General features: G+C 47.0%; 1 protein-coding gene across 1 annotated transcript in view; it reads right to left on the reverse strand.

The window, feature by feature from the left end:
• LOC140427632 (ubiquitin-associated and SH3 domain-containing protein A-like) overlaps positions 1-24,690 on the reverse strand; it is a 348,965-nt gene that overhangs the window by 98,114 nt on the left and 226,161 nt on the right. Inside the window, 1 exon segment of the mRNA XM_072513054.1 lies at positions 14,221-14,313. Within this exon segment, the coding sequence (XP_072369155.1) occupies positions 14,221-14,313 (93 nt within the window).

A 24,690-nucleotide genomic window follows, 5' to 3' on the forward strand; every position in this document is an offset into this window, starting at 1 on the left:
CTGGGGTTCCCGCGCACCTCGCACATCTATCTTCTCTCCCGAAAATCTTGCTCATCCTCGCCGCCGTCATGTGTGCCCAGTGGACCACCTTAAATTGTATTAGGCTATGCCTGGCCAGTGAAGAGGAGGAATTGACCCTGCTTAGGGCGTCCACCATAGACCCACCTCTAACTCTCCTCCTAGCTCGTCCTCCCACTTGCCCTTAAGCTCCTCCACTGGGGTTTCCTCCTGGTATATATCAGACACTTTCCCCTCCCCCACCCAGGTACCGTGTATCCCCCGTGGCGGCAGCAGCGGAAAGGCCAACACCTGTTTCCTCAAGAAGTCTCGCACTTGCAAATATCTAAAACCATTCGCTGGCAGCACTTTAAATTTGTCCTCCAGCGCCTTCAAGCTGGGAAAGATCCCATCTATAAACAGATTCCCTATCCTTCTAATTCCTGCCCTCTGCCAGCTCTGGAACCCACCATCCAGCCTGCCTGGTACAAACCTCTGGTTGTTACAAATCGGGGTCCAGACTGACGCACCCTCCACCTTCTTATACCTCCTCCTGTGCCCCCAGATCCTCAGTGCCGTCACTACCACTGGACTTGTGGAGTATCGGGCCGGCGAGAACGGCAGAGGTGCCATTACCAATGCTCCCAGACTGGTGCCTTTACGTGACACCGTCTCCAACTGCTCCCATGCAGACCCCTCCCCCATTACCCACTTCCTAACCATGCCTATATTAGCCGACCAGTAGTAGTTGCAGATGTTCGGCAGCGCCAACCCACCCTCCCCCCGATTACGCTCCAACAACATTCTCCTCACCCGTGGGGTTTTATTTGCCCACACAAAGCCCAAAATGATCTTATTCACCCGCTTGAAAAAGGCCTTAGGGATGAAGATGGGGAGGCACTGAAAGACAAACAGAAATCTGGGGAGGACCGTCAATTTCACCGTCTGTACCCTCCCCGCCAGTGACAACGGGAGCATGTCCCATCTCTTAAAGTCCTCTTCCATTTGCTCAACCAACCGGGATAAATTAAGCTTATGCAGCGCCTCCCATTTCCGAGCCACCTGGATTTCCAGATAGCGAAAGCTCTTCCCTACCATTCTAAGCGGCAGCTCTCCCAGTCTCTCCTCCTGTCCTCTTGCCTGAATCACAAACATCTCTCTCTTCCCCATGTTCAATTTATACCCCAAAAAACTGCCAAATTCCCCCAAGATCCGCATAACCTCCCCCATCCCTTCCAACGGGTCCGAAATGTACAAAAGCAAATCGTCCGCGTAGAGCGAGACCCGGTGCTCCAACCTCCCCCCCCCCGCGAACCAGCCCCTGCCAGTTCCTCAAAGCTCTTAACGCCATGGCCAGTGGCTCTATAGCTAGAGCAAGCAATAACGGGGAGAGGGGGCACCCTTGCCTCGTCCCTCGATGTAATTTAAAATACCCCAACCTCAGCCGGTTCGTATGCACGCTCGCTACAGGCGCCTGGTAGAGCAACCGCACCCAGCCAATAAAGCCCTCTCCAAACCCAAATCTTTCCAGCGCCTCCCACAGGTACTCCCACTCCACCCGATCAAAAATCTTCTCCGCATCCATCGCTACCACCACCTCCGCCTCTTCTTCTGAGGGCATCATAATAACATTTAAAAGCCTCCGAACGTTGGCCTTGAGTTGCCTGCCCTTAACAAAACCTGTCTGGTCTTCCCCATCACCCCCGGAACGCAGTCTTCTATCCTTGTGGCCACTATCTTAGCCAACAACTTGGCATCCACATTCAAAAGCGAGATCGGCCTATATGACCCACACTGCTCAGGATCCTTCTCCCGTTTAAGGATAAGTGAATCGAGGCCTGCGACATTGTCGGGGGGAGGATTCCCTTCTCTATAGCCTCGTTAAATGTCCTCAGCAGCAGTGGGCTCAATATCTCTGACAACTTCTTATAAAATTCCACCGGGTAGCCGTCCGGCCCCGGAGCTTTGCCCGACTGCACACCCTCCAGCCCCTTGATAACTTCCTCCATCTCAATTGGGGCTCCCAGCCCCTCCACCCTCAGAAACCTCAACTGATCCAGAAATTGCCTCATCCCCTCCATTCCAGCCTGGGGTTCCGATTCATATAATTTGCTGTAAAATTCTTTAAAAACTTTGTTCACCCCCCCCCCCCCCCCCCCCGGGTCCAAGACCATGTTACCATCCCTATTCTTCACTCTACCAATCTCCCTGGCCACCTCTCTGTTCCTAAGCTGTTGCGCCAACATCCCCGTACTCATAAACGCCCCCTTTACCTTCCTCAACTGTTCCACTGCTTTCCCTGTGGTCAACAACTCAAACTCCGCCTGTAACATTTGCCGCTCCCTCAGGAGCCCTGCGTCCGGCACCTCCACGTATCTCCTGTCCACCCGGAGTACCTCCTCCACTAATCTCTCCCGCTCCGCCCGTTCCCCCAGTTCCCTGCGGGACCCAATCGAAATTAGTTCCCCTCTAACAACCGCCTTCCGAGCTTCCCAAACCGTCGCTGCAGATACCTCTCCCGTGTTATTTGTTTCCAGGTAGTTCTGGATGGACTTATTCACTCGCCCGCAGACAGCTTCATCCGCTAGCAACCCCACATCCAATCTTCATAACGGACGTTGCCTTCTCTCCTCACTAACCCGCAAATCCACCCAATGCGGGGCATGACCCGACACTGCAATTGCCGAATATTCCGTCCCCGCCACCTTCGGTATTAGCGCCCTGCTCCGAACAAAAATGTCAATAAGAGAGTAAACCTTATGAACATAAGGGAAAAAAAAGAAAACTCCTTCGCCCTCGGCCGTATAAACCTCCATGGGTCTATACCCCCCATTTGTGCCATAAAGCCCTTCAATTCCTTTGGCACAGCCGGTCTCATCCCTGATCTGGATATTGACCGGTCCAATTCCAGATCAATGACCCAGAGTTGAGGGGATTAGATTATGACGAGAGGTCGAGTAGACTGGGACTGTACGCATTGGAGTTTAGAAGGATGAGGGGGGACCTTATAGAAACATATAAGATTATGAAGGGAATAGATAGGATCGATGCGGGCAGAACTCTGGTCGGGGAAAGCAGAACTAGGGGGCATAGCCTCAAAATAAGGGGAAGTAGATTTAGGACTGAGTTTAGGAGGAACTTCTTCACCCAAAGGGTTGTGAATCTCTGGAATTCCTTGCCCAGTGAAGCAGTTGAGGCTCCTTCTTTAAACGTTTTTAAGAAAAAGATAGATACCTTTCTAAAGAATAAAGGGATTTGGGGATATGGTGTACGGGCCGGAGAGTGGAGCTGAGTCCACAAAGATCAGCCATGATCTCATTGAATGGCAGAGCAAGCTCGAGGGGCCAGATGGCCTACTCCTGTTCCTAGTTCTTATGTTCTTATGCTCTTATGTTCTTATGTTAAAGTCCCCCCCCCCCCCCCCATGATCAGGTTATGTCACTGTAAGTCCGGGATCTTACCTAGCACACGCCTCATAAACTCCACGTCGTCCCAGTCCAGAGCATATATGTTCACGAGCACCACTCGTACACCCTCCAACCTTCCACTCACCATTATGGACCTACCCCCCTGATCTGACCAGCCTCAAATGCCACTCGCTTACAAATCACAATTGCTACCCCACTGGTCTTTGAGTCCAGCCTTGAGTGGAACACCTGGCTAACCCATCCCTTCCTCAATCTCGTCTGATCTATGACCTTTAGATGTGTCTCTTGTAGTATAGCCATGTCTGCCTTCAGCTCCCTTAGATCCGCAAACACGCGAGCCCTCTTAACCGGCCCATTCAGTGCTCTCACGTTCCACGTAATCAGCCTGGACGGGGGGCTTCCACCCTCCCCTCCCCTGCCAACTAGCCATCACTCTTTTTAGGCCAGCCCTGAGCCCGCGCCCCTGCTTGTCCGAGCACCCCCATGAGCAGCAGCCGTTCCAGACCTCCCATTTATTCCCCGATAATAGTTCCTCCCCTGTCAGCAAAGCAGCCTCCTCCCCCCTTTCCCTCCCCCCCCCCACACAGCACCAGAAACCTCATCCCCCAGGTCAAGTACCAGCTTAACACTTGCTCACCCCCCACTACGCTTCCGAGAGTCAGCTGAACCATGCTGACCCCGATAACCCCCATCCCTAGCGCCAAACAGTCTGTCTCCCTATTGTTCGAACCTCTCCCCCCACATGAAATTAACATAAACCAGTGAAGAGACAATCACTTAAAACAAAACCCAGTCTCCCGAAGAATAGCTCTAACTTGAAGACCCCCTCCCCTCCCGCATCAAATCCCTGCAAGCCAAAGCACCCTCCAACCATCACCATTATTTCACCCAGAACGACATAAAATCTTTTTTTTAAAAAAACAGTACAGTATTATGAACCACCGCTACAAAACTTCTCCACAGCTTAAATGTCCTTTAAATCGTCTCCAGCTTCTTTTCTTTAATGAATGTCCATACATCGTCCGGCGTCTCAAAACAAAAGTCCCGTTCCTCGTGCGTAACCCACAACCGCGCTGGGTACAGCATCCCGAACTTCATCCCCTTCTTGAAGAGGGTCGCCTTTGCTCGATTGAACCCAGCCCGTCTCTTGGCCAACTCCGCTCCCAGGTCCTGATAAATACACAACTCACAGTTCTCCCACTTGCTGCTCCGTTCCTTCTTGGCCCACCGCAATACGTATTCCTTATCCGTAAAATGGTGAAAACGTACCACCATGGCCCTCGGCGGGTCATTCTCCCTGGGCTTCCTCGCGAGGGCTCTGTGCGCTCTATCCACCTCCAGGGGCCGAGGGAATGCCCCAGCCCCCTTCAACCTCTCCAGCATGTCCGACACATATGCCCTTGCATCCGATCCCTCACTGCGTTCAGGGAGGCCAACAATTCTGAGGTTCTGTCTCCTGGACCTATTCTCCAGGTCCTCCAGCTTTTCCTGCATCCTCTTCTGGCGGTCATCCAACACCCCCACCTTGTTCTCCAGCACGGTTATATAGTCCTCCTGGTCGGATAATTATTGTTCGATCTCCTGTATCGCTTTCCCCTCTGGGTCTCCTGATTCAAGACTACTTGATCAATTGAAGCCTTGATCGAGTCCAGCATATCCTTTTTTAGCTTGGCGAAGCAATCCTCAAAAAACTTCACCAGCTGCTCTGTCGACCATTGTGCCGTCTTTCCTCGGCCCTTGTCCTCTGCCATGCTGTCCCGCGATACCAGCTCCGTTTGCTTCTCACTACCAGGACTGAGTCGTTTCACACTGCCACTTCTGGTCCAATTCTCCATACACCAGAGAGGGATTCCTCCTTACTGCTGCACAGTTCACCGATTTATCCCATAAGATCCAAGAAAAGCCGGGGAAAAAGGTCCGAAAGTCCGTTACAGGCGGGAGCTATTGAATGTGCGACCTACTCCTCCATGGCCACCACCGGAAGTCCTCTCTTTATAACCTTAATGTTCCATCCCAGGCAACATCCTGGTGAATATTCTCTACATCCCCTCCAGTGCAATTACATCCTTCCGATAATGTGGCGACCAGAATTGCACACAGTACTCCAGCTGTGGCCTCACCAAAGCTCTATACAACTCCAACATGACCTCCCTGCTTTTGTAATCTATGCCCCGATGATAAAAGCGAGTGTCCCAAATGCCTTTTTCACCACCCTATTAACCTGCCCTTCTGCCTTCAGAGATTTATGATTTATGGACAAACATGCCAAGGTCCCTTTGTTCTTCAGAACTTCCCAGTGTCAGACCTTTCATAGTATACTTCCTTGTTAAAATACTCCTTCCAAAGTGTATCATCTCACACTTTTCAGGGTTAAATTCCATCTGCCACTTATCCGCCCATTTGACCATCCCGTCTATATCATCCTGTAACCCAAGACACTCAACCTCATTGTTAACCAGCCGGCCAATCTTTGTGTCATCCACAAACTTACTGATCCTACTCACCACATAGTCATCTATGTCATTTCTATGAATGACAAACAATAGGGAGCCCAGCACAGATCCCTGTGGTCACCACTGGTCACTGGCTTCCAGACACTAAAGCAGCCGTCTATCATAACCCTCTGTCTCCTATCGCTAAGCCAATTATGAATCCACCTTATCAAATCACTCTGTATCCGATGTGCATTTGCCTTCTTAATAAGTTTCCCATGTGGGACCTTGTCAAAGGCTTTGCTGAAATCCATGTAAACTACATCAACTGCACTACCCTCATCTACACATTTGGTTACATGCTCAAAAAATTCAATCAAATTTGTTAGGCATGACCTCCCTCTGACAAAGTTATGCTGACTATCCCTGATCAAACCTTGCCTCTCCAAGTGGAGATAGATTTTCTCCTTCAGAATCTTCTCCAGTAGTTTCCCAACCACGGACGTGAGACTCACTGGTCTGAAGTACCCTGACTTGTCTCTACAACATTTCTTAAAAATTTAATTTAAAAACCACCTGGAATTAAAAATCTAATGATAACCATGAAATGATTGTCGTAAAACCCATCTAGTTCACGAATGCACTTTAGTGATGGAAATCTGCCATCCTTACCTGGTCTGCCCTCCATATGACTCCAGCCCCCTAGCAATGTTCTCTAAAATGGCGAACAAGCCATTTAGTTGAAGGGCAATTAGGGGATGAGCAACAAATGCTGGCCCAGCCAGTGACACCCACATTCCATTAAATAACAAACAAAAAATGCTGACCCCTAGAACATAGAGAACATAGAACATTACAGCGCAGTACAGGCCCTTCGGCCCTCGATGTTGCGCCGACCTGTGAAACCACTCTAAAGCCCATCTACACTATTCCCTTATTGTCCATATAGAACATAGAACATAGAACGATACAGCGCAGTACAGGCCCTTCGGCCCACGATGTTGCATCGACATGGGAAGTCAAAAAACAAAAGCCATCTAACCTACACTATGCCATTATCATCCATATGCTTATCCAATAAACTTTTAAATGCCCTCAATGTTGGCGAGTTCACTACTATTGCAGGTAGGGCATTCCACGGCCTCACCACTCTTTGCGTAAAGAACCTACCTCTGACCTCTGTCCTATATCTATTACCCCTCAGTTTAAGGCTATGTTCCCTCGTGCTAGCCATTTCCATCCACGGGAGAAGGCTCTCACTGTCCAACCTATCTAACCCTCTGATCATTTTGTATGCCTCTATTAAGTCTCCTCTTAACCTTCTTCTCTCTAACGAAAACAACCTCAAGTCCATCAGCCTTTCCTCATAAGATTTTCCCTCCATACCAGGCAACATCCTGGTAAATCTCCTCTGCACCCGTTCCAAAGCTTCCACGTCCTTCCTATAATGAGGTAACCAGAACTGTGTGCAATACTCCAAATGCGGCCGTACCAGAGTTTTGTACAGCTGCAACATGACCTCATGACTCCGGAACTCAATCCCTCTACCAATAAAGGCCAACACTCCATAGGCCTTCTTCACAACCCTATCAACCTGGGTGGCAACTTTCAGGGATCTATGTACATGGACACCGAGATCCCTCTGCTCATCCACACTTCCAAGAATTTTACCATTAGCCAAATATTCAGCATTCCTGTTATTCCTTCCAAAATGAATCACCTCACACTTTTCTGCATTAAACTCCATTTGCCACCTCTCAGCCCAGCGCTGCAGCTTATCTATGTCCCTCTGTAACTTGTAACATCCTTCCGTACTGTCCACAACTCCACCGACTTTAGTGTCATCTGCAAATTTACTCACCCATCCATCCACGCCCTCCTGTTTGGTCACCTTCTCAAAGAACTCTATAAGGTTTGTGAGGCACGACCTACCCTTCACGAAACCATGTTGACTATCTCTAATCAAATTATTCCTTTCCAGATGATTATACATTCTATCTCTTATAAACCTTTCCAAGATTTTTCCCACAACAGAAGTAAGGCTCACTGGTCTGTAGTTACTGGGGTTATCTCTACTCCCCTTCTTGAACAAGGGGACAACATTTGCTATCCTCCAGTCTTCTGGCACTATTCCTGTAGACAAAGATGACTTAAAGATCAAGGCCAAAGGCTCAGCAATCTCCTCCCTTGCTTCCCAGAGAATCCTAGGATAAATCCCATCCGGCCCAGGTGACTTACCTATTTTCACACTTTCCAGAATTGCTAACACCTGGGCAGCATCACTACAAACCTTCCTCAAGCCCGAAAAATATCCATTGACTGTTACTCTTTGCTTACTATTACTCAACCAATTTTGTATCCATGTTGCTACTGTCCTTTTTATTCCATGAACTAGAACTTTTCTTCGAAGTCTGTTGCGTGGCACTGTACCGAAGCCTTCTGAAAGTCCATGTACACCACATCAACAACATTACATTCATCGACCCTTTCTGTTACCTCTTTAAAACACTCAAACAAGTTAGTTAAGCATGATTTCCCTGTTAGAAATCAATGCTGGCTCTTTCTAATCAACCCACAATTTTCCATGTGACTCCTAATTGTATCCCAAAATTTATTTTCGAGAAGCTTGTGCACCACTGATGTTACACTGACTGCTCAGTAATTTCCGGAGCTATCCTTAAACGTTTTTTATTGACTGGGACTCACTTAGTGCCAGGGGCTTGGACAGGGTGGAGTTTGTAAGGAGCATCCAGGAGGACTTCTTAAAACAATATGTAGACAGTCCAACTAGGGAAGGGGTGGTACTGGACCTGGTATTGGGGAATGAGCCCGGCCAGGTGGTAGATGTTTCAGTAGGGGAGCATTTCGGGAACAGTGACCACAATTCAGTACGTTTTAAAGTGCTGGTGGACAAGGATAAGAGTGGTCCTAGGATGAATGTGCTAAATTGGGGGAAGGCTGATTATAACAATATTAGGCGGGAACTGAAGAACATAGATTGGGGGCGGATGTTTGAGGGCAAATCAAGATCTGACATGTGGGAGGCTTTCAAGTGTCAGTTGAAAGGAATTCAGGACCGGCATGTTCCTGTGCGGAAGAAGGATAAATACGGCAATTTTCGGGAACCTTGGATAACGAGAGATATTGTAGGCCTCGTCAAAAAGGAAAAGGAGGCATTTGTCAGGGCTAAAAGGCTGGAAACAGACGAAGCCTGTGTGGAATATAAGGAAAGTAGGAAGGAACTTAAGCAAGGAGTCAGGAGGGCTAGAAGGGGTCACGAAAAGTCATTGGCAAATAGGGTTAAGGAAAATCCCAAGGCTTTTTACACGTACATAAAAAGCAAGAGGGTAGCCAGGGAAAGGGTTGGCCCACTGAAGGATAGGCAAGGGGATCTATGTGTGGAGCCAGAGGAAATGGGCGAGGTACTAAATGAATACTTTGCATCAGTATTCACCAAAGAGAAGAAATTGGTAGATGTTGAGTCTGGAGAAGGGTGTGTAGATAGCCTGGGTCACATTGAGATCCAAAAATATGAGGTGTTGGGTGTCTTAAAAAATATTAAGGTAGATAAGTCCCCAGGGCCTGATGGGATCTACCCCAGAATGCTGAAGGAGGCTGCAGAGGAAATTGCTGAGGCCTTGACAGAAATCTTTGGATCCTCACTGTCTTCAGGTGATGTCCCGGAGGACTGGAGAATAGCCAATGTTGTTCCTCTGTTTAAGAAGGGTAGCAAGGATAATCCAGGGAACTACAAGCCGGTGAGCCTTACTTCAGTGGTAGGGAAATTACTGGAGAAAATTCTTCGAGACAGGATCTACTCCCATTTGGAAGCAAATGGACTTATTAGTGAGAGGCAGCATGGTTTTGTGAAGGGGAGGTCGTGTCTCACTAACTTGATAGAGTTTTTCGAGGAGGTCACAAAGATGATTGATGCAGGTCGGGCAGTGGATGTTGTCTATATGGACTTCAGTAAGGCCTTTGACAAGGTCCCTCATGGTAGACTAGTACAAAAGGTGAAGTCACACGGGATCAGGGGTGAGCTGGCAAGGTGGATACAGAACTGGCTAGGTCATAGAAGGCAGAGAGTAGCAATGGAAGGATGCTTTTCTAATTGGAGTGCTGTGACCAGTGGTGTTCCACAGGGGTCAGTGCTGGGACCTTTGCTGTTTGTAGTATATATAAATGATTTGGAGGAAAGTGTAACTGGACTGATTAGTAAGTTTGCAGACGACACAAAGGTTGGTGGAATTGTGGATAGCGATGAGGACTGTCAGAGGATACAGCAGGATTTAGATTGTTTGGAGACTTGGGCGGAGAGATGGCAAATGTGAGGTAATGCATTTTGGAAGGTCTAATGCAGGTAGGGAATATACAGTGAATGGTAGAACCCTCAAGAGTATTGAAAGTCAAAGAGATCTAGGAGTACAGGTCCACAGGTCACTGAAAGGGGCAACACAGGTGGAGAAGGTAGTCAAGAAGGCATACGGCATGCTTGCCTTCATTGGCCGGGGCATTGAGTATAAGAATTGGCAAGTCATGTTGCAGCTGTATAGAACCTTAGTTAGGCCACACTTGGAGTATAGTGTTCAATTCTGGTCGCCACACTACCAGAAGGATGTGGAGGCTTTGGAGAGGGTGCAGAAGAGATTTACCAGAATGTTGCCTGGTATGGAGGGCATTAGCTATGAGGAGCGGTTGAATAAACTCGGTTTGTTCTCACTGGAACGAAGGAGGTTGAGGGGCGACCCGATAAAGGTCTACAAAATTATGAGGGGCATAGACAGAGTGGGTAGTCAGAGGCTTTTCCCCAGGGTAGAGGGGTCAATTACTAGGGGGCATATGTTTAAGGTGAGAGGGACAAGGTTTAGAGTAGATGTACGAGGCAAGTTTTTTACGCAGAGGGTAGTGGGAGCCTGGAACTCGCTACCGGAGGAGGCGGTGGAAGCAGGGACGATAGTGACATTTAAGGGGCATCTTGACAAATACATGAATAGGATGGGAATAGAGGGATACGGACCCAGGAAGTGTAGAAGATTGTAGTTTAGTCGGGCAGCATGGTCGGCACGGGCTTGGAGGGCCGAAGGGCCTGTTCCTGTGCTGTACATTTCTTTGTTCTTTGTTCTTTATTTGCAATTCTCCAGTACTCTCGCACCTTCCCGAGTCTAGAGAAGACTGATCAATTATGGTCAGTGCCCCGGAAATTTCCATTCTCACTTCCTTCAATATCCTTGGATGCATCTCGTCCTGCCCAGGTACCTTGTCAACTTTCAGTACCGGCATGCCCATTCAACACTTCGTCCTTAGCAATTTTGAACTCTTTGAGGGACACTGTTATCTTGTCTGTCTCCATGTCCTGTGTAGCATCTATCTCCTTGGTAACAAGGTCTGGATTGTCTATTTTCCTTTTCTATAATCATCTTAAACTTTACAAAACAATGATCACTGTCTCCTAAATGTTCCCCCACTGAGATTTGATCTACTTGGCCCACCTCATTTCTCAGAATCAGGTCCAACAGCGCATCCATTCTTGTTGGACTTGACACAAACTGCTGTGGAAGATTGTCCTGAACACAATCTAGGAACTATTGGCCCTCTCTGCCCCTCGAAACACTGTGCTACCGTGCCGCCCCATTCGGGTAAGTACCCCCTTAAAGCTATTTTATAATGTTTCTTCTATAAACTACACGGAGCAGTGTAATTGCTTCCTTGTTATTCCTTAGTTCCAGTCAGATTGAATTTGAACTTGAATCCTCTTTCTCCAGCACCTCTATGCTCACTTTAACAAATACTACCACTTTTCCTTCTTTATCTTTTCTGAACACCTTGAACTAGATTCTCCCAAAATGGGACTGGGACTATGTCCCCACACAGGCGTAAAAACGCTGACGTTTCACTCCGAAGATTCAGTGCCCTGCAGGGGGCTAGCAGGGACCCAGAGTGATTCATGCAGCTTTAGCTGCGATTACGGGCCCCCGCACCTCCGGTTTTGAGTCCTCACATGCGCACGGCAGCGGCCTCCAGCAGCCATGCCGAGCGCCATGGCGGACCCGGACCGCAGAGGCAGCTGAAGAATGTAGGCCCCCCGCCCCGATCGGCCACACACAAGAAGATTTGACCGCCCTGATCTGTCCCCCGGCCACCTATAAAGGCCCCCCCCTGGTGTCCGATACCCCTGCCCCCCACCAGGGCAGCCGTGGACTGTGTCCGCAGCCATCACGCGAGAGTCCCAACCGGCAATAGGTGGTTAGAACCATGCCATCGGGAACTCGGCCGGTCGGGAGCGGACGACCACTGGGCTGGTCTCTGGCAATGGGCCCCCAGCTGCGCAGAGTACTCCGCGAACACACCGATTCTCGGGTCCCGTAGAATCGGCAGACAGGCGCCGGGCCCGATTTCAGCGTGAAATTGGATTCTCCGCCCCCGTGCCAAAAACGCGATTTTGGCGCAGGGCTGCGGAGAATCCAGCCTCTTGTATCCAATATTTAGCATTCGGCCGTCCTTAATCAAGGTCTCTGTTATCACCACAACGTCATACTTTGCCTATAACTCTCCCGCAGCACAGTGGTTAGCACTGTTGCTACACAGTGCCAGGTCCCAGGTTCAATTCCCAGCTTGGGTCACTGTCTGTGTGGAGTCTGCACGTTCTCCTCTTGTCTCTGTGGGTTTCCTCCGGGTGCTCCGGTTTCCTCCCACAAGTCCCGAAAGACGTGCTTGCTAGGTGAATTGGGCATTCTGAATTCTCCTGTGTACCCGAACAGGCGCCGGAGTGTGGCGACTGGGGGATTTTCACAGTAACTTCTTGCAGTATTAATGTAAGCCTACTTGTGACATTAATAAAGATTATTATTATTATGCATAGTGACCCTTGAGCTGGCTTGTTCAGCCAATTCAGAGAACAATTAAGAGCTGCAGTGGGTCTGGAGTCACAAGTAGGCCATTAGCGAAGGACATTAGTGAACCAGATGGATCATCATGAGACTTTTAGTTCCAAATTTTTATTGAATTCAAATTTCACCATCCGCCATGGTGGTTCCCAGAGCATTACCCTGGTCGCTGGATTACTAGCCCAGTGCCAATACCACTGTGTCACTAACCCCCCCTTACTATTATTAACTTATCATTCTCTAGACTAGTGCTTTCTGTACCTCACAGTTTTTGAGCATCCTGATATTCCTCTCTAATATTTCATCTTGGTTCCCACATCACTGCCATATTAGTTTAAAAAACCCCGACAGCACTAACAAAACACCTTGCAATGAATTCAGATCCCGCTCTGTCCAGCTGCAACCCATCTGGTTGGTGCCATCTGTCCCAGAGTCAGTCACAGTGTCCCAGGAATCTAAAGCCCTCCCTCCTGGACCATCTTTCCAACCACACATTATCCTTACCCACCTATTTCATCTCCCTACTCATCTATTCATTTCTCTCATTCTCCTATTTCTATACTCACTTTCCTACGGCACTTGGAGTAATCTAGAGAGGTCCAGCTTGCTAATTTTCTCCCTAGATCCCTAAATTCTGAATGCAAGACCCCATCTCAAACAAAGAACAAAGAACAAAGAAATGTACAGCACAGGAACAGGCTCTTCGGCCCTCCAAGCCCGTGCCGACCATGCTGCCCGACTAAACTACAATCTTCTACACTTCCTGGGTCCATATCCCTCTATTCCCATCCTGTTCATGTTTTTGTCCCTTCTGACTTAAATCATTGGGGCAATGTGGACCACAACCACTGGCTGTTCGCCTTCCCCAGCTGCTCTGTGACATCATGGTGAGTTATTCAGGTGGGTAGGAATTGATAATTCAACATTAACTGGCTGACTAACAGAATCTAGATTATCCGACCAGTTCTAACATATAGGATGCTCTTGGCTAATGAGAACAGGAAGCTTACCTGTTTACCAAACTGTGCTGTTATCTGGGCAGATGTCAGATAGTATTTGTGTGCACATGGGAGCCGCCAAGATGGTCTTTATTAGTTTGACATGGATAAAGAGGTGTGGTCATCGAAATAAGAGAGAGAGGATGCTGGTAAGCAGAAACTACCCATGCAGTCACTTGCTTCTGAGATATTTAAAAAGATGCATTTGCAGAGTACAAAAGAGTCCATTTTTTTCACACAGAGGGCAGTGAGTGTCTGGAACGAGCTGCCAGAGGCAGAAGTAGAGGCGGGCACAATTTTGTCTTTTAATAAGCATTTAGACAGTTATATGGGTAAGGTGGCGATAGAGGAATATGGGCCAAATGCGGGCAATTAGGACCATCTCAGTGGTAACTGGGCGTCATGGACAAGTTGGGCCGAAAGGCCTGTTTTCATGCTGTAAACCTCGATGACTCTATGACCTTATGACACACAAGCCTACCTTTGAGTATATGGTGAGCAGTTTGAACACATCGCAAAGCAGGAGAGGAGTATACACATTGGATCATCAATTCCTTCTCTCGAACTGCTTCACCTAGTTACAAAATAAAGAGAGTAGTTCATTACTCTGGAACTTATAACATTTCTCAGTTGCTTTTTGAAATGTAAACGTAAAGATTCATGTTGATCTTCATAAACTCAAAATATTCTAGAGCAAAAAGGAAGAAAATAAGAACATAGGAACAGAGGAACTAGGAGCAGGAGTAGGCCATCTGACCCCTCGAGCCTGCTCCGCCATTCAATTAGATCATGGCTGATCGTTTTGTGGACTCAGCTATACTTACCCACTTGCTCACCGTAACATTTTATTCCTTTACTGTTCAAAAATCTATCTACCTTTTCATGAGGTAGCCTCAGCTGCTTCACTTTGCAGTGAATTCCACAGATTCACGGCCCTTTGGGTGAAGAAGTTCCTCCTCAACTCAGTCCTAAATCTGCCCCACCTTATTTTGAGGCTATGCCCCCTAGTTCTAGTTTCATCCACCAGTGGAAACAACCTCCCTGCTTCTAGCCTATCTATTCCTTTCATAATTTTATATGTTTCTACAAGATCCCTCCTCATTCTCCTAAATTCCAATGAGTTTAGACCCAGTCTACCCAGTCTTTCCTCATAAACTAATCCTCTCAACTCCGGAATCAACCTCGTGAATCTCCTCTGCACATCCTCCAGTGCCAGTACATCCTTTCTCAAATAATGAGACCAAAACTGTACACAATACTCCAGGTGTGGCCTCACCAGCACCCTATACAGCTGCAACATAACCTCCTGTTTATAAACTCCATCCCTCTTTCAAGGAACGACATTTCCCTTTTTAATTACTTGCTGCACCTGCAAACCAACAATTCATTTAATGTCATCTGCGAACTTTGACACATTTCACTTGGTTCCCAACTCCAGATCATCTATATAAATTGTAAACAATTGCGGACCCAACTCTGATCCCTGAGGCACATCGCTAGCCACTGATCGCCAACCAGAAAAACATCCATTTATCCCCACTCTTAGCTTTCTGTCAGTTAACCAATCCTCTATCCATGTTAATACATTACCCGTAACGCCATGCACCTTTAACTTATACAGCAGCCTTTTGTGCAGCACTTTGTTGAATGCATTCTGGAAATCCAGATACACCACATCCACCGGTTCCTCATTGTCCACCGCACTCATAATGTCCTCAATGAATTCCACTAAATTAGTCAAACATGACTTGCCTTTCATGAACCCATGTTGCGTCTACCCAATGGGACAATTTCTATCCAGATGTTTCGCTGTTTCTTCCTTAACGACAGATTCAAGCATTTACCCCACTACAGAAGTTTAGCTAACCAGCCTACAGTTACCTGCCTTTTGTCTTCATCCTTTAAAAATTTTTTTTAGAGAACCCAGTACTTTTTTTCCAATCAAGGGGCAATTTAGCGTGGCCAATTCACCTACCCTGCACATCTTTTTTGGGTTGTGGGGGTGAGACCCGCGCAGATACGGGGAGAATGTGCAAACTCCACACAGACAGTGACCCAGGGCCAGGATCGAACCTGGGACCTCAATGCCATGAGGCTGCAGTGCTAGCCATTGTGCCACCATGGTGCTTGTCTTCCTTCTTTTTTAATCAGTGTCGTCACATTTGCTGTTTTCCAATCTGCCAGAACCGCTCCAAAGTCCAGCGAATTTTGGTAAATTACCACAGGCGCATTTGCTATTTCTCCCGCCACCTCTTTTAGTACCCTGGGATGCATTCCATGAGGGCCAGGAGACTTGCCTACCTTTAGCCCCATTAGCTTGCCCAACACTACCTCCTTAGTGATAATAATCATTTCTAGGTCCTCACCTGCCATAGCCTCCTTGCCATCAATTATTGGCATGTTATTTGTGTCTTCCACTGTGAAAATTGACACAAAATACCTGTTCAGTTCCTCAGCCATTTCCTCATTTCCCACAAATCCCCCTTTTCATCCTCTAAAGAACTTACCTTAGCTACTCTTTTTCGTTTTATAGGGGCTGGTTTAGCACACTGGGCTAAATCGCTGGCTTTTAATGCAGACCAAGGCAGGCCAGCAGCACGGTTCGATTCCCGTACCAGCCTCCCTGAACAGGTGCCGGAATGTGGCGACTAGGGGCTTATCACAGTAACTTCATTGAAGCCTACTCGTGACTAAGTGATTTTCATTTTCATATATTTGTAGAAACCTTTGCTATCTGTTTTATATTCTGAGCTAGTTTACTCTCATAATCTATCTGACTTTTCTTTTTGCTTTTTTCATGGCTTTCTGTTGACCTTTAAAGATTTTCAATTCTCTGGTTTCCCCCTAATCTTTGCCACTTTGTCATCCTTTTCTTTCAATTTGATACCCTCCTTTATTTCCTTAGATATCCTTTTTCCTACATTCCTTCCTTTTCACTGGTATGTACTTTTTCTGAGCGCTGTGAAACATTGCTTTGAAAGTCCTCCACTGTTCCTCAATTGTCTCAGCTCAAAGTCTTTTCTCCCAATCTACCCTAGCCAACTCCTCCCTTATCCGATTGCAGCGTCCTTTTTTAAGCACAAGACACTGGTATTGGATTTTACCGTCTCATCCTTCATCTGTATTTTAAATTCAACCATACTGTGATCGCTTTTTCCAAGAGGAAAACTATGAGGTCATTAATTATTGCTGTCTCATTACACAGGACAATATCTACGATCGCTTGCTCCCTCTTAGATTCCATTACATACTGTTTGAGGAAACTATTGTGGATACATTCTATAAACTCCTCCTCAAGGCTGCCCTGACCGACCTGGTTTGACCAATCGACGTGTACATTAAAATCCCTCATGATAATTGTCGTACCATTTTTACATGCACCAGTTATTTTTTTGTTTATTGCCCATCCCACCGTGATGCTATTATTTGGTGGCCTTTCAACTACGTCTATCAGTGACCTTTTCTCCTTACTACTTCTAATTTCCACCCAAATGGATTCAACCTTTTTCTCCATAGAACCTATATCATCTCTCACTATGCCCGTGATGCCATCCTTAAATATCAGTGCTACATCACCTCCCGTACCTTCCTGTCCTGTTCTGTAAGGAGAAAAGTGAAAGGCAGAGAAACAGATTGAACTGCCTAATATCAGGGGATCAGGGTTTTATGGGGAGAAGGCAGGAGAATGGGGATGAGAAAATATCAGCCATGATTGAATGGCGGAGCAGACTCGATGGGCCGAGTGGCCTAATTCTGCTCCTATGTCTTATGGTCTTATGGTCTTATGGTTCTGGCAAGGGGGTGGGAACCAGAGCAGTAGATCAGCGGGAGAAAGAACTGAGGGAGAGCAACAGACTAAGGCCAGCAAGATTAAGAGGGAGAACAGGGGGGAGTGGTTGTTCAACGCAGTGAGGCTGGTTGACTGAATTGCATTAGTTTCAATGCGAGGAGTATTTCAGGGAAGACACTTGAACTTAGAGCTTCGATTAGTATGTGGAATTATGATGTTGTTGCCATTGCAGAAACTTGGTTGAAAGAGAGACAGGATTGGCAACTAAACATTCCAGGACTTAGATGCTTCAGGCAGAATAGAGGGGGTGCAAAAGGGGTGGAGGAGTTGAATTATTGGTTAAAGAGAATATCACAGCTGTGCTGAGGGAGGACACCTTGGAGGATTCAGGCAGAGAGACAATATGGGTGGAACTCAGATATGCAGACAGATCTTGGAAAGATCCATAAACAATAGGGTTGTTGTGGTGGGTGATTTTAACTTTCCTGATATTGACTGGGACACTTACTGCTAGAGGCATGGATGGAGCAGAATTTGTAAGGAGCGTCCAGGAGGGTTTCTTGAAACAATATGTAAATAGCCCAACTTGGGAAGGGGCCATATTAGACCTGATGCTGGGGAATATGCCTGGCCAGGTGATCAAAGTTTCAGTAGGAGGTCAGTTCGGGAACAGTGATCATAATTTTGTACGTTTTGGGCAACACGGTGGCACAGTAGATAGCACTGCTGCCTCACGGCGCCGAGGTCCCAGGTTCGATCCCGGCTCTGGGTTACTGTCAGTGTGGAGTTTGCACATTCCCCCTGTGTCTGCGTGGGTTTCACCCCCACAACCCAAAGATATGCAGGGAAGGTGGATTGGACACACTAAATTGCCCCTTAATTGGAAAAAATGAATTGGGTACTCTAAATTTATTTTTTAAAATAATAATTCTGTAAATTTTAAGCTGCTTATGGATAAGGACAAGGATGGTCTTCAGGTAAAGGTGTTAGACTGGGGGAAGGCTAATTACAACAGCATTAGGCAGGATCTGGAGAGTGTTGACTGGGCGAGGCTGTTTGAGGGAAAATCAACATCCGGCATGTGGGAGGCTTTCAAATGTCAATTGATTAGAATTCAGGACCGGCATGTACTTGTGAGAACGAAAGAAAAGGGTGGCAAGTATCGGGAATCCTGGATAACAAAGGATATTATGAACCTTGTCAAAAAGAAAAAGGAAGCATTCGTAAGGTCTAAAAGGCTGAGGGCAGATGAAGCCCTTGAAAAATATAAAGACAGTAGGAAGGAACTTACGGTAGAAGTTAGGAAGGCTAAAAGGGGTCATGAAATGTCGTTGGCAAACAGGATTAAGGAAAATCCTAAGGCGTTTTATATATATGTAGAGCAAGAGGCTAGCCAGAGAAAGGGTTGGTCCATTCAAGGATATTGGAGGGAATCTATGAATGGAACCAGAGGAAATGGGAGAAATACTGCATGAATACTTTGCCTCAGTATTCACTAAAGAGAAGAACTTGGTGGATGAGGAGTATAGAGTAGTGTGTGTAGATATTCTCAGTCATGTTGATATTAATAAAGAGGAGATGTTGGGTATCTTAAAAAGCATTAAATTAGATAAGTCCCCAGGGCCTGATGGGATCTATCCCAGAATACTGAGGGAGGCAAGGGAGGAAATTGCTGAGGCCTTGCCAGTAATCTTTGTATCCTCATTGACTACAGATGGTGTTCCAGAGGACTGCAGAGTAGCCAATGTTGTTCCATTGTTTAAGAAGGACAGCAGGGATAATCCAGGAAATTATAGGCCGTGAGCCTTACATCAGTGGTAGGGAAATTATTGGAAAAAATTCTTAGATGCAGCATTTACTCACACTTGGAAACAAATGGACTTATTAGTGATGGACAACATGGTTTTGTAAAGGGGAGGTCATGTCTTACTAATTTGATCAAGTTTTTCGAGGAAGTGACAAAGATGATAGATGAGGGAAAGGCATTAGATGTTGTATACATGGACTTCACTGAAGCCTTTGACAAGGTACTTCATGGTAGACTGGTACAAAAGGTGAAGTCACATGGAATCAGAGGAGAGCTGGCAAGTTGGATACAGAACTGGCTTGGGCACAGAAATCAGAGGGTAGCAGTAGAAGGGTGCTTTTCTGAATGGAAGGCTGTGACTAGCGGCATTCCGCAGGGAACAGTTCTGGGACCTTTGTTGTTCCTGGTGTTTTTAAATGATTTGGAAGACAATGTAGCTGATCTGATTAGTAAGTTCGCAGATGACACAAAAATTGATGGAGTTGCGGATAGTGAAGAGGATTGTCAGAGGATACAGCAGGATATAAACTGGTTGGAGTCTTGGGCGGGAAAATGGCAGATGGAGTTTAATCCGGATAAGTGTGGGGTAATGCACTTTGGAAGGTCCAATGAATGTAGGAATGACACAGTAAATGGTAGAACTCTTGCGAGTATTGACAGGCAGAGAGATCTGAGCGTGCATGTCCACTGATCACTGAAAGTGGCAACACATGTCGATAATATGGATGATAATGGCATTGTGTAGGTTAGATGGCTTTTGTTTCGGTGCAACATCGTGGGCCGAAGGGCCTGTACTGCGCTGTATCGTTCTATGTTCTATGTTCTAAGGTGGTCAAGAAGGCATACGGCATGCTGGCCTTCATGGTCGGCGAATTGAATGTAAACCCTAACCCTAAAAATTGGCAAGTCATGTTGCAAATGAGTTAGTCCTCATTTGGAATACTGTGTACAATTCCGGTCGCCACACTACCAGAAGGATGTGAATGCTTTGGAGAGAGTACAGAAGCGGTTTACTAGGATGTTGCCTGGTATGGAGGGCATTAGCTATGAGGAGAAGAAGATAAACTCGATCTGTTTTCACTGGAATGACGGAGGTTGAGAGGCGACCTGACAGAGGTCTACAAGATTATGAGTGCGAGAGGAGTCATAGATTTAAAAGCGCGAGAGAGGAACCAGAGATTTAAAAGCGCGAGAGAGGAACCAGAGATTTAAAATAACGCGAGAGGAGCAGTAGATTTAAAAGAGCGCGAGAGAGTGGGAGATTTAAAAGCACGAGAGGAGTGGGAGATTTAAAAGAGTGAAAGAGGAGTGGGAGATTTAAAAGAATGCGAGAGGAGTGGGAGATTTAAAAGCACGAGAGGAGTGGGAGATTTAAAAGCACTAGAGGAGTGGGAGATTTAAAAGCACGAGAGGAGTGGGAGATTTAAAAGCTCGAGAGGAGTGGGAGATTTAAAAGCGGGGGAGAGGAGTGGGAGATTTAAAAGACCGAGAGGAGTGGGAGATTTAAAAGCTCGAGAGGAGTGGGAGATTTAAAAGCGGGGGAGAGGAGTGGGAGATTTAAAAGACCGAGAGGAGTGGGAGATTTAAAAGCTCGAGAGGAGTGGGAGATTTAAAAGCTCGAGAGGAGTGGGAGATTTAAAAGCACTAGAGGAGTGGGAGATTTAAAAGCACGAGAGGAGTGGGAGATTTAAAAGCACGAGAGGACTGGGAGATTTAAAAGCTCGAGAGGACTGGGAGATTTAAAAGCACGAGAGGACTGGGAGATTTAAAAGCACGAGAGGAGTGGGAGATTTAAAAGAGTGCGAGAGGAGTGGGAGATTTAAAAGCACGAGAGGACTGGGAGATTTAAAAGCACGAGAGGAGTGGGAGATTTAAAAGCACGAGAGGAGTGGGAGATTTAAAAGCTCGAGAGGAGTGGGAGATTTAAAAGCGGGGGAGAGGAGTGGGAGATTTAAAAGACCGAGAGGAGTGGGAGATTTAAAAGCTCGAGAGGAGTGGGAGATTTAAAAGCTCGAGAGGAGTGGGAGATTTAAAAGCACTAGAGGAGTGGGAGATTTAAAAGCACGAGAGGAGTGGGAGATTTAAAAGCACGAGAGGACTGGGAGATTTAAAAGCACGAGAGGACTGGGAGATTTAAAAGCACGAGAGGACTGGGAGATTTAAAAGCACGAGAGGACTGGGAGATTTAAAAGCTCGAGAGGAGTGGGAGATTTAAAAGCTCGAGAGGAGTGGGAGATTTAAAAGAATGCGAGAGGAGTGGGAGATTTAAAAGAATGCGAGAGGAGTGGGAGATTTAAAAGAGTGCGAGAGGAGTGGGAGATTTAAAAGCACGAGAGGAGTGGGAGATTTAAAAGAGTGAAAGAGGAGTGGGAGATTTAAAAGTACGAGAGGAGTGGGAGATTTAAAAGCCCGAGAGGAGTGGGAGATTTAAAAGACCGAGAGGAGTGGGAGATTTAAAAGACCGAGAGGAGTGGGAGATTTAAAAGAGTGCGAGAGGAGTGGGAGATTTAAAAGAGTGCGAGAGGAGTGGGAGATTTAAAAGAGTGCGAGAGGAGTGGGAGATTTAAAAGAGTGCGAGAGGAGTGGGAGATTTAAAAGCCCGAGAGGAGTGGGAGATTTAAAAGACCGAGAGGAGTGGAAGATTTAAAAGCCCGAGAGGAGTGGGAGATTTAAAAGCCCGAGAGGAGTGGGAGATTTAAAAGCCCGAGAGGAGTGGGAGATTTAAAAGCCCGAGAGGAGTGGGAGATTTAAAAGCGGGGGAGAAGCCTGAGATTTAAAAGCGGGAGAGGGGCCAGAGTTTTAAAAGACCGAGAGAGGAGAGGGAGATTTAAAAGCGCAGGAGAGGAGCCGGAGATTTAAAAGCGTGGGAGAGAACAAAGAACAAAGAACAAAGAAAAGTACAGCGCAGGAACAGGCCCTTCGTCCCTCCAAGCCTGTGCCGACCATGCTGCCCGTCTAAACTAAAATCTTCTGCACCTCCGGGGTCCGTATCCCTCTATTCCCATCCTATTCACGTATTTGTCAGGATGCCCCTTAAACGTCACTATCGTCCCTGCTTCCACCACCTCCTCCAGCAGCGTGTTCCAGGCACCCAATACCCTCTGTGTAAAAAACATGCCTCGTACATCTCCTCTAAATCTTGCCCTCACACCTTAAATCTATGCCCCCCCAGTAATTGACCCCTCTGCCCTGGGAAAAAACCTCTGACTATCCACTCTGTCTATGCCCCTCATAATTTTGTAGACCTCTATCAGGTCGCCCCTCAACCTCCTTCGTTCCAGTGAGAACCGAGTTTATTGAACCACTCCTCATAGCAATGCCCTCCATACCAGGCAACATCCTGGCAAATCTCTTCTGCACCCTCTCTAAAGACTCCACATCCTTCTGGTAGTGTGGTGACCAGAATTGAACACTATACTCCAAGTGTGGCCTAACTAAGGTTCTATACAGCTGCAAGGAGCCACAGATTTAAAAGCGGGAGAGGAGCCGGCGATTTAAAAGCGCGGGAGAGGAGTCGGGGGATTTAATTGGCCAAAAGGGGACCAGCTAAATTTGAATCCATCTGGGAAGTAGTGGTGATTGGTAAGTAGTTTTTCTTTTCTTTGCATTTATCTATCTATTTTGTTGGCATTGTAGTTGTACAAGTTAACTTAAGGGTTAAGACATGGCAGGAGATCCCAGACCCATGTCATGCTCCTCTTGTGCGATGTGGGAGTTGAGGGACACGTCCACTGTCCCTGGCTCTTTCACGTGAAAGAAGTGTGTCCAGTTGCAGCTCCTGTTAGGCCGCTTGACGGTTCTGGAGCTGCGGATGGACTCACTTTGGAGCATCCGCGATGGTGAGGAAGTCGTGGATAGCACGTTTAGCGAGTTGATCATACTGCAGATAAAGAGTACTGAGGGAGATAGGAAATGGGGCTTTTCACAGTAACTTCATTTGAAGCCTACTTGTGACAATAAGCGATTTTCATTTCATTTTTAATTTCAAATGGGCGACCACCTGACAGAGGAAGAGTACGAAGGCAGTGTAGGGGTTCCCTGCGGTCATCTCCCTCCAAAACAGGAAACCGTTTTGGATACTGTTGGGGAAGATGGCTCACCAGGGGAAGGCAGCAGTATCCAGGTTCATGGCACTGTGGCTGGCTCTGCTGCACAGGAGGGCAGGAAAAAGAGTGGTTGAGCTGTAGTGATTGGGAATTCGATTGTAAGGGGAGTAGACAGGCGTTTCTGCGGATGTAAATGAGACTCCAGGAAGGTATGTTGCCTCCCGGGTGGAAGGGTCCTGGATGTATCAGAGCAGGTGCAGGATATTCTAAAGGGAGAGGGTGAACTGCCATCTGGTCGTGGTGCATATAGGCACCAACTATATAGGTAAAAAAACGGGATGAGGTCCTACATGCTGAATTTAGGGAGTTAGGAGCTAAATTAAAAAGTAGGACCTCAAAGATAGTAATCTCGGGATAACTACCAGAGCCACGTGCTAGTCAGAGTAGGAATGACAGGGTAGACAGGATGAATGCGTGGCTTGAGAGATGATTCAGGAGGGAGGGATTCAGATTTTTGGGACATTGGAACCGGTTCTAGGAGAGGTGGGGCCATTACAAATTGGACAATCTACACCTGGGCAGGACTGGAACCAATATCCTAGGGGTGTTTGTTGCTAGCGCTATTGGGGAGGGTTTAAACTAAAGTGGCAAGGGGATGGGAATCAATGCAGGAAGTCAGAGGGTAGTAAAGAAGGAATAGAGACAAAGGCCATGAAGGAGAATAGTAGAAAACAGCGAAACAGATTAAGCTGCATTTATTTCAATGCAAGAGGTCTAACGGGCAAGGCAGATGAACTCAGGGCATGGCTAGGAACATGGGACTGGGATATTATAGCCACAACTGAAACATGGCTAAGAGTGGGCAGGACTGGCAGCTCAATGTTCCGGGGTACAGATGCTATAGGAAAGATATACATGGAGTTAGGAGGCGGGTGGGGGGGGGGGTTGCGTTTTTGATTAGGGACAGTATCACGGCAGTACAGAGAGAGCATATATGCAAGGGTTCGCCCACTTAGTCTACATGGATAGAACTGAAAAATAAGAAGGGTGAGATCATTTTGATAGGACTGTACTATAGGCCCCCAAATAGTCAACGGGAAATCGAGAAGCAAACATGTAAGGAGATTACAGATAGCTTCGGGAAAAATAGGGTGGTAATAGTTAGGGACTTTAACTTTCCCAACATTAACTGGGACAGCCATAGCACTAGGGGTCTAGATGGAGAGAAATTTGTTGAGCGTATTCAGGAAGAATTCCTTATTCAATATGTGGATGGCCCAACTAGAGAAGGGGCAAAACTTGACCTCC

This window comes from Scyliorhinus torazame, chromosome 8, assembly GCF_047496885.1.
Source record: "Scyliorhinus torazame isolate Kashiwa2021f chromosome 8, sScyTor2.1, whole genome shotgun sequence".
Taxonomy (NCBI): Eukaryota; Metazoa; Chordata; class Chondrichthyes; order Carcharhiniformes; family Scyliorhinidae; genus Scyliorhinus; species Scyliorhinus torazame.